Genomic DNA, 11,501 nt, shown 5'->3' with positions numbered 1-11,501 from the left:
CTTTACTATTGACTATATTCCACATATTCAGTGTGTAACCTGACAACCTGTTTCTCTCTACACTGACTATATTCCACATATTCAGTGTGTAACCTGACAACCTGTTTCTCTCTCTACTGACTATATTCCACATATTCAGTGTGTAACCTGACAACCTGTTTCTCTTTACTACTGACTATATTCCACATATTCAGTGTGTTACCTGACAACCTGTTTCTCTCTCTACTGACTATATTCCACATATTCAGTGTGTTACCTGACAACCTGTTTCTCTCTCTACTGACTATATTCCACATATTCAGTGTGTAACCTGACAACCTGTTTCTCTCTCTACTGACTATATTCCACATATTCAGTGTGTTACCTGACAACCTGTTTCTCTCTACTACTGACTATATTCCACATATTCAGTGTGTAACCTGACAACTTGTTTCTCTTTACTACTGACTATATTCCACATATTCAGTGTGTAACCTGACAACCTGTTTCTCTCTCTACTGACTATATTCCACATATTCAGTGTGTAACCTGACAACCTGTTTCTCTTTACTACTGACTATATTCCACATATTCAGTGTGTTACCTGACAACCTGTTTCTCTCTCTACTGACTATATTCCACATATTCAGTGTGTAACCTGACAACCTGTTTGTCTTTACTACTGACTATATTCCACATATTCAGTGTGTAACCTGACAACCTGTTTCTCTCTCTCTACTGACTATATTCCACATATTCAGTGTGTAACCTGACAACCTGTTTCTCTACTACTACTGACTATATTCCACATATTCAGTGTGTTACCTGACAACCTGTTTCTCTACTACTACTGACTATATTCCACATATTCAGTGTGTTACCTGACAACCTGTTTCTCTCTACTACTGACTATATTCCACATATTCAGTGTGTTACCTGACAACCTGTTTCTCTACTACTACTGACTATATTCCACATATTCAGTGTGTTACCTGACAACCTGTTTCTCTACTACTACTGACTATATTCCACATATTCAGTGTGTAACCTGACAACCTGTTTCTCTCTCTACTGACTATATTCCACATATTCAGTGTGTTACCTGACAACCTGTTTCTCTACTACTGACTATATTCCACATATTCAGTGTGTAACCTGACAACCTGTTTCTCTACTACTACTGACTATATTCCACATATTCAGTGTGTAACCTGACAACCTGTTTCTCTCTCTACTGACTATATTCCACATATTCAGTGTGTTACCTGACAACCTGTTTCTCTACTACTGACTATATTCCACATATTCAGTGTGTTACCTGACAACCTGTTTCTCTACTACTACTGACTATATTCCACATATGCAGTGTGTTACCTGACAACCTGTTTCTCTACTACTACTGACTATATTCCACATATTCAGTGTGTAACCTGACAACCTGTTTCTCTACTACTACTGACTATATTCCACATATTCAGTGTGTTACCTGACAACCTGTTTCTCTACTACTACTGACTATATTCCACATATTCAGTGTGTTACCTGACAACCTGTTTCTCTACTACTACTGACTATATTCCACATATTCAGTGTGTTACCTGACAACCTGTTTCTCTTTACTACTGACTATATTCCACATATTCAGTGTGTAACCTGACAACCTGTTTCTCTCTCTACTGACTATATTCCACATATTCAGTGTGTTACCTGACAACCTGTTTCTCTTTACTACTGACTATATTCCACATATTCAGTGTGTTACCTGACAACCTGTTTATCTACTACTACTGACTATATTCCACATATTCAGTGTGTTACCTGACAACCTGTTTCTCTTTACTACTGACTATATTCCACATATTCAGTGTGTAACCTGACAACCTGTTTCTCTCTCTACTGACTATATTCCACATATTCAGTGTGTTACCTGACAACCTGTTTCTCTCTCTACTGACTATATTCCACATATTCAGTGTGTAACCTGACAACCTGTTTCTCTCTCTACTGACTATATTCCACATATTCAGTGTGTTACCTGACAACCTGTTTCTCTCTACTACTGACTATATTCCACATATTCAGTGTGTAACCTGACAACCTGTTTCTCTTTACTACTGACTATATTCCACATATTCAGTGTGTAACCTGACAACCTGTTTCTCTCTCTACTGACTATATTCCACATATTCAGTGTGTAACCTGACAACCTGTTTCTCTTTACTACTGACTATATTCCACATATTCAGTGTGTTACCTGACAACCTGTTTCTCTCTCTACTGACTATATTCCACATATTCAGTGTGTAACCTGACAACCTGTTTGTCTTTACTACTGACTATATTCCACATATTCAGTGTGTAACCTGACAACCTGTTTCTCTCTCTCTACTGACTATATTCCACATATTCAGTGTGTAACCTGACAACCTGTTTCTCTACTACTACTGACTATATTCCACATATTCAGTGTGTTACCTGACAACCTGTTTCTCTACTACTACTGACTATATTCCACATATTCAGTGTGTTACCTGACAACCTGTTTCTCTCTACTACTGACTATATTCCACATATTCAGTGTGTTACCTGACAACCTGTTTCTCTACTACTACTGACTATATTCCACATATTCAGTGTGTTACCTGACAACCTGTTTCTCTACTACTACTGACTATATTCCACATATTCAGTGTGTAACCTGACAACCTGTTTCTCTTTACTACTGACTATATTCCACATATTCAGTGTGTTACCTGACAACCTGTTTCTCTTTACTACTGACTATATTCCACATATTCAGTGTGTAACCTGACAACCTGTTTCTCTCTCTACTGACTATATTCCACATATTCATTGTGTTACCTGACAACCTGTTTCTCTTTAGTACTGACTATATTCCACATATTCAGTGTGTTACCTGACAACCTGTTTCTCTACTACTACTGACTATATTCCACATATTCAGTGTGTTACCTGACAACCTGTTTCTCTTTACTACTGACTATATTCCACATATTCAGTGTGTAACCTGACAACCTGTTTCTCTCTCTACTGACTATATTCCACATATTCAGTGTGTTACCTGACAACCTGTTTCTCTTTACTACTGACTATATTCCACATATTCAGTGTGTTACCTGACAACCTGTTTATCTACTACTACTGACTATATTCCACATATTCAGTGTGTTACCTGACAACCTGTTTCTCTACTACTGACTATATTCCACATATTCAGTGTGTAACCTGACAACCTGTTTCTCTACTACTACTGACTATATTCCACATATTCAGTGTGTAACCTGACAACCTGTTTCTCTACTACTGACTATATTCCACATATTCAGTGTGTAACCTGACAACCTGTTTCTCTACTACTACTGACTATATTCCACATATTCAGTGTGTGCAGACCAGAGTGTGTTTTGCTAATGAAAAGCAGCACTGTGGTCGTGGTCGTCGTACAGAGCATAATTCATGGTAATCAAAAGGCTCAGTGTTTGGTGGCTGCACAGTTTCACAGTCAGTCTTGACCCAAGTTGTTCTGTCAAGGTTGGACATAATTGAGTTTTCTTGTGCTGTGGTAATATTGTGCAAAACATCCTCAACATTCTCCACCCGGCAACAGCTGACTGGACTAAACCTCCACGGCGGCGTTGTTTCATTCTCCTCAAGGTTAAACACACAGTGGCTTTAGACGTGGTGTCTCTGGAGGAGTTTTAACTGCAGGTGATCTGGACGGTTTACTGGAGACAGACACTGAGCAGGAGGAGGTTTTATTTATGATATTCCATCTTTATCAAGGAATACTAATATTTACAGAGTCTGAATGATGGAGGCTGCCATGTGCTGGTGAATGTCTCTGTTATCGTGACTGGATTCCTCCTGAATGTAGATTACACAGACGCAGACATGCCCAGTCAAATCTAATAAATAGACTTTACTGGAATGTAAATAGTTTCCTCTTAATCTAACAACATCCGCTGCTGCTGTCCAGAAACACGCTGGACTCCAGCTCACTGAGCATCCAGTTTCACCACAACAGCAACTTTAAAGGGATAGTTCAGGTGTTTCTCAGTGTGGTTGTATGAGGAGCTTCTCCATAGTCAGTGTATTACTACAGTAGATGGAATCAGTAGAAACAGACGGGAGTACCAGTACGGGAGCAAAGCAATGTACAGCTGTGGACAGGGGCAGCAACGAAACACATTTTAGACACCTAAAAACATCTATATCAGTTTAAAGGAACAATGTGTAGGATCTGGCGGTGTCTAGCAGTGAGGTTGCAGATTACAACTTCTCCCGTGTGCCTAGCGTGTAGGATTGCTACGGTGGCCGACGCAAAAACGCGAATGGCCCTCTTTAGAGCCATGTGTACGTGGGATGTGAGTTGTGAAGCAAGAGAGAGAGAGTGGCGACGACGACAGCGAGTAACGTTATCGACTAAGCAAGAAAAGTTAGCAGAGTTTGGTTTGTCCATTCTGGGCTACTGTAGCAACATGACGGACTCCGTGAAGAGGACGAGCTCCCCATGGAGATATAAACGGCTCATTCTAAGCTAACGGAAACACATTCTTATTTACAGGTGGTTATACACTAATGAAAACATAGTTATGAATGTTATATTCCATGTCTGCCAGTAGATCCCCCTAAATGTTACACACTGGTCCTTTAAGTGTACGCTATATTCAGAATATTTTCATCTCTTTACCTCGCTGCCAGACATTTCTGACGGGGAACTGAAGCTGTTATCTATGCTCTCTTCAAAGCCACCAGACTCCATTCACAAAAACAGTAATTTAACCTCTCAGAACACAGGAGTTGCTGGTCTACCACAACATCCATTGGTTAGTTAGTTTGTGTTATTGTGTGAATTTGGGGGGGGGGGGTGTGTGTGTGTGTGTGCGTGCGTGCGTGCGTGCGTATCTTCTCTGCTGTAGTTGTTTTGCACAAAGAAACAGAAGATAAATGTCACATTGAAGCAGCGTTGAAGGATGAAGGATGAAGGATGAAGGACGGACTCCAGCAGACCGACTGTCCTCGTTTCACTTTGTGTGTTTCTGGGAATATTTCCGGTGGCTTTTAAAGTAAATGTAGAAAAACAAAGTAGTGAATTTGCTCTATTCAGGAGAGTTTCAGCAGCAGATGATGTGACCTTCTTAAACAAAGATCAGCAGTAAGAAGAGCGCTCGGGGGGGATTTCCAACAGACGTAGCATTCATACATATACATCTCTTGGTATGTTTATGGTTACAGTAGACTATGTACATTTAATAAGGTGTGAAGGCATAGATAACAAAAACCACCAGCTCATTATAGATTCACGCGTATAAATCAGGGAGTCGACATGTCAGCTAACATTAATTAATGTGATTATTTGTTCGTATCTCCGTCACATAAAAGATGTTCTTTGTTCCGTTCTCCAGACAACACGTGTTGTACTCATCTGAACAGGACAACAAGTGGTTTCATTATCCATATTTTCTCTATTAGTTGATCATTTGGTCAGATGAAAGGTCAGAAAATAGTCCGTCACAACGTCCCAGAGCCCAAAGGGATGTTCTCAGTAGCTGTGTTATTGTGACCAACAGCCCAAAACCCAAAGATATTAATGTTGATATCAGATATGACGAAGAAACGCAGCGAAATCCTCAAAGTGTGAGCAGCTGGAACCGCTGGGAATGTCTTCAAAAATTACTAAAACCATTTATCAATCTTCAAAATAGATTTTCTGCTATTTGTAGATCTAAACTGCTTAGAACCTTTGAGCAAACCCCAAAATAAAAAGTAGTTTATTTAATGAACCACTTCAGGGAACGTTGGATCTTTGAGACTCCTCTTCTATAACAGCAACCTTTAAAACTCTGGGTCACTTGTTGAACAGTTCTGTGCTGTAACTTTGGCAGCTCTTTGTCCTCAGGCTGCTGATCCATTTCCAGGCAAAACAAAACAGAAATAAGAGGAATATATGACTAGTTTTTAGTTTGTTATTGTCCAGTCCAATATAACGTGCATTCATTGGAAAAATGTGATTTCCATGCTGACACCACGTGATACTTCAGCGACGAAATTCAAGGGAAGGAATGTTTTAATATGCTGGGATACTCAGCTGAACAGAGATGCAACTAACAAGTAGTTTATTTATCCATTTTCTCTATTAGTTGATCATTTGGTCAGATGAAAGGTCAGAAAATAGTCCGTCACAACGTCCCAGAGCCCAAAGGGATGTTCTCAGTAGCTGTGTTATTCTGACCAACAGCCCAAAACCCAAAGATATTAATGTTGATATCAGATATGACAAAGAAACGCAGTGAAATACTCAAAGTTTGAGCAGCTGGAGACGGAGGGAATGTCCTGAATAAATTACTGAAACGATCAATCTTCAAAAACTAATAAGTGTCTTTTACTGATGTTATTATAAATCTGGATCACTTATTAAACAGTTCTGTGCTGTAACTTTGGCATCTCTTTCTCCTCAGGCTGCTGATCCTTTTCCAGGCAAAACAAAACAGGAATAAGATGAAATAAGACTAGTTTTTAGTTTGTTATTGTCCTTTATATTCTGTTTGTCCAGCTGAATATAAAGTGCATTCATGGGAAAAATCAGATTTTCATGCTGACACCACGTGATATTTCAGGGAAGGAATGTTTTTCTATGCTGGGATGTGAGTCATTAACGTCGGGGGGGGGGTTGTTATGAATAAATAACATTTCACTTCTTGATGTTTTGTAGCTCGGCTGTTTGCATTATTTAACTGATCTGCTACCAGAAATGAACCCTGGTTAGTGGTTAGTGAAGTCTTTATCCATTAATAGTCCAGAGTGCAGAAAGTTCCTCAGAATAGTGACGTCATCTTAACCCTCTGAGAGCCACAAGAGACCTGTTTTAGTCTTCTTTAGGGGGGTCCAGGAGGTCTTTAGGGGGTCCAGGAAGTCTTTAGGGGGTCCAGGAGGTCTTTAGAGGGTCCAGGAGGTCTTTAGTGGGAGATAGCAGGTCAACAGTAGACGTCACATAGAAGTGGTGTATATCATCTGAAAGCTGAGAACCTGGAGATTAATCTGAGTCTATAAGGGTTTATAACATGATGATAGAAGTATCTGATGGTCATCCTCATGCTCTATTATGTCTCAGAAGTTGTTGCAGTAAGTGTTTGGGGTTGATTCCATTTGTTCCACAGATTTGGTGCTAAATTTAACCATTTTTTTACCACTGGAGAATTGATAAAAATGATCAATAATCCCTCCAAAATATCACATTAAGACACCAAGACCTTGAGGAACACCAGAGAAGAAGACATGCTGTGATTTGAGATCAAAAACTTTTTGAGATTTCTGCCAGAATTGCATATTTTCTGTGATTGGATGGCGAACACTTGTGTTGTGTAAACTGCTCAGAAACCCCCTTATTGTCAATCTAGCTAGGAAAGCCATCCATCCTCTGAATGCTCTAGGTCTCTAGTCTGATCCATCCATCCTCTGAATGCTCTAGGTCTCTAGTTTGATCCATCCATCCTCTGAATGCTCTAGGTCTCTAGTCTGATCCATCCATCCTCTGAATGCTCTAGGTCTCTAGTCTGATCCATCCATCCTCTGAATGCTCTAGGTCTCTAGTCTGATCCATCCATCCTCTGGATGCTCTAGGTCTCTAGTCTGATCCATCCATCCTCTGAATGCTCTAGGTCTCTAGTCTGATCCATCCATCCTCTGAATGCTCTAGGTCTCTAGTTTGATCCATCCATCCTCTGAATGCTCTAGGTCTGTAGTTTGTGGCTGTAAAGTTTCATGAGGCTGTGATTATCCTAGAGGTCACCACAAGGTAATTTTATACAGTGAGGTCAATGAAATGTCTCCTATGGGGACTAACATCATCACACATGAATACAGTTGGGCTCATTGGATCCACCAGAGTCTCAGCTTATTATGTTTTTTTTGCCCCAAACTGCATGTGATGATCATAAAGTGGGCATGTCTGTAAAGGGGAGACTCGTGGGTACCCATAGAACCCATTTACATTCACTGATCAGGATAATAATAATAATAATAATGAAGATCCAGTGTTCTGTTCCTGCTAAACTGAACTGTTTTTGTATTTTGATGGACGTATTGAGGAAGAAGCTGAGAGGAATTTGGGTTTGGTGTCACCAACCAGGCCGTCCTCTTTTCATTCGTAACATATTTGCTGTACAGATTTATAGAAGTGGAGCTGAAGTTTCTGTTTTTGGAAGCACTAATTATTGAGAACAATAGCTCCCCCGTCGTTGACCAGCCTCTCATTGTTCCGGCAGAGCGGAGCGCCGCTACGTGGAGAAGTACTGGAAGGAGGTTCGGGTGGGAGACTTTATCAGGCTGCGCTGTAACGAGATCCTCCCCGCCGACGTCCTGCTGCTGAGCTCCAGTGACCCCGACCGCCTCTGTCACATCGAGACCGCCACGCTGGACGGAGAGACCAACCTCAAGCAGAGGCAGGTCGTCCGCAGCTTCTTCGACCTGGTGAGACGGACGCTCCTTACTTTACCTTTCTACCATGTCATGATGGGTCTACTGTTTTCTGTGCACAACCTTCAGCCAATCAGAAATGAGCATTTACCCAAGTAGTGCTCAGTTGGTGTTCATATAAAGATATTAAAGGTATGAAAATGTGATCGGGTAGCACATCCCAGATATCAAAATCAAGGAGGACAAACTCCTAACATTTCACTTGTTTAATTGGCTCACATCACAACAGACATATGCTTACGAATAGCCGTCTTCAGAGATATACAGATTCAGTTGAGTAATATATAGAATGATAGAGTTAACACACAGCTGGGAGTTGGATCCAGATTGAACTATGGGCTGTGCCTGTGATTGGTCCCTGCTAGGGATGTCCATAATGAACCGTTTAACCGTTAACCCACATTAAACGATTTCACCGATTAATGCTATCGGTTAAAATGGTTAAAAGAAATGTTGATAATGAAATAAAAAGCTGAGCGGCTCAGAGGAGCGGCTCGTCTCTTTAAGGAGAAAAGCTGGTCCACCTTAACAGCCCACCTTAAGAGGCGGAGCCGGAGTTGCAGGATACAGGAAGTCGGTCTCTCCGGCTCGCTTGAGCGGAGCGGAGGAGTTGTAGTTTTGTAGCATTTATTCACCGACAAATAAACTGTCCACACACTGCTACACCTACGATCACAGCTAGAACGCCACCAACAACCTCACACTCACCACCAACACACACACACGGTCTGATGGAAACTCGCTAAAGTTACGCAGACTACGTGTGCGGCGGCGGCGGCGGCGGCGGCGGCGGCGGCCACAATGTTGGAGAGGAAACACTGTCACGTCCATTTTCAAAGGGGTTCCTTGACCTCTGACCACCAGATATGTGAATGTGTGAGGGGCTTTGTCTGTAAAAATGTCAGAAAAACGTCAAAAAAGAAAGTCTGAAAGATGTCGGAAAAAAAGTCGGAAAAATGTTTGAAATAATTCCAAAAAAAACCTGATGGATCCATCGGTACCAACCAGGTCAGACTAGCTGGTCATGAAGGAGGTTAAATAACGCTCCAAACTTACACTAAATGTTGGAGAGGACAATCTGTCATGTCCATGTTCAAAGGGGTCCCTTGACCTCTGACCTCCAGATCAGTGAATGTAAATGGGTTCTATGGGTACCCACGAGTCTCCCCTTTACAGACATGCCCACTTTATGATAATCACATGCAGTTTGGGGCAAGTCACAGTCAAGTCAGCACACTGACACACTGACAGCTGTTGTTGCCTGTTGGGCTGCAGTTTGACATGTTATGATTGGAGCTGATTTTTCAGACTTTTTTTTTTTTTTAACTTTTTTTTATACATTTGTCAGACATTTTTCAAACCTTTTTTCTGATATTTTTCTGACATATTTTTGGACATTTTTTCAAACTTTTTTCAGACTTTTTAAAAACTTTTTTTGTTGATATTTTTCAGACATTTGTCGGACATTTTTCTGACTTTTTTCATTTTTTTTCGGACATTTTTTGGACATTTGTCTGAAATTTTTCAGACATTTTCAGACTTTTTTTTTTTTTTTTTTAATTTGTTGATTTTTTAAATTTTTTTTAATTTGTTTATTTCTTCGGACATGCTAAATCTTTATGCTAAATGCAGTACCTGTAAGGGTTTCTGGACAATATCTGTCATTGTTTAGTGTTAATAGATTTACAATAATAAATATAAACATACATTTGCATAAAGCAGCATATTTATCCACTCCCATGTTGATAAGAGTATTAAATACTGGACTAATCCCCCTTTAAGGTTCATTTAGAACAGATAAAATAAACGTGTGATTAATCTTGATTAAATATTTGAATGGATTGACAGCTCTAATCAAGATACAAGACAAAATACATCAGTAATTGTGTTTGCTACTTGGTGCATCTTCAATGTGTTCATCCTTGTTACTTTAGCCATCATACATGAACGTATGGAGTATACAAGCATGACGTATGTAGGAGCGCATGTATGCATATATATATGTTTAAGTGTTTGTATGCCAGTATATGGTTATGCTTATGATATATAATATACATATACTTTCTTTTCCTTTTCTGTGCTTTTTCTAGGAAGGTAAGAAGAAGTTGCAACCGCTGCCTGAATTATTTATAATATTAATAATAATAGTAATAATAATAATAATAATAATAATAATAATAATATAATAATAATAATACCGTTGTGTTTGTTGTGTGTTTGCAGGATTGTGATTTTGACCCGTTAAAGTACAACAGCATCATTGAATGTGAGAAGCCCAACAACGACCTGAACCGCTTCAGAGGATACATGTGAGTACTGTCTGGTTCTGGTTCTGGTTCTGGTCCTGGTCCTGGTTCTGGTTCTGGTTCTGGTTCTGGTTGATGGTAACAGCTCAGCTGTATCTGTATTAACTCCCATTAAAGGCTTCAGGTTTCTCTGAAGCCTGCTAGGTTACTAACTGGAGGTGTGGGAACAGAAAGATACTGGTGTTTACTGTGCACGGTGGGGGACATGGCTGTTTCTGTAGCAGCTCGTCAGCTCCTCAGCTCCTCAGCTCGTCAGCTCCTCAGCTCCTCAGCTCTGGAATAGTTCCTCAGCTCCTCAGCTCCCCGGCTCCTAAGCTCTGGAATAGCTCCTCAGCTCCTCAACTCCTCGGCTCCTCGGCTCCTCGGCTCCTCGGCTCCTCGGCTCCTCGGCTCCTCAGCTCTGGAGTAGCTCGCCGGACGCCGTCAGACAGGCCGAGTCTGTTGATGCTTTTAAGAATCACCTTCAGACCCATTTTAATTCTCTGTTTCTTAAAGGCAGGGTTGACGATGTTCTCCAGTCTCCACTATCTGTTTTATTGGTTGAAATGGTCTTTACACCCCGACAGCGATCCATTACTGATGAACTCTGAAAAAGGAAAAGAGCCGTCATCTGTAGCAGCTGTAATCCTGTAAAAACGTCTACCAATTACTGCCTCGAGGTCCGCTTGGAAAGAACCAATCAGATGCCTCCCTGCCTCCCTGCTCGTACTCTACCCTTTG

General features: G+C 40.6%; 1 protein-coding gene across 3 annotated transcripts in view; it reads left to right on the top strand.

Moving 5' to 3' along the window:
- Positions 1-11,501, top strand: part of atp10a (ATPase phospholipid transporting 10A) — a 55,525-nt gene that overhangs the window by 4,692 nt on the left and 39,332 nt on the right. For all 3 annotated transcript variants that reach the window (XM_037771048.1, XM_037771046.1, XM_037771049.1), the window contains exons 3-4: positions 8,265-8,469; positions 10,699-10,784. In XM_037771048.1, coding sequence (XP_037626976.1) covers positions 8,265-8,469; positions 10,699-10,784 — 291 coding nt within the window. The remainder of the gene's footprint in view (positions 1-8,264; positions 8,470-10,698; positions 10,785-11,501) is intronic.

The sequence above is a fragment of the Sebastes umbrosus genome, chromosome 5, assembly GCF_015220745.1.
Source record: "Sebastes umbrosus isolate fSebUmb1 chromosome 5, fSebUmb1.pri, whole genome shotgun sequence".
NCBI lineage: Eukaryota > Metazoa > Chordata > Actinopteri > Perciformes > Sebastidae > Sebastes > Sebastes umbrosus.
Note: the sequence above shows the minus strand (reverse complement) of the source record. Positions and strands in the feature narration are given on the sequence as shown.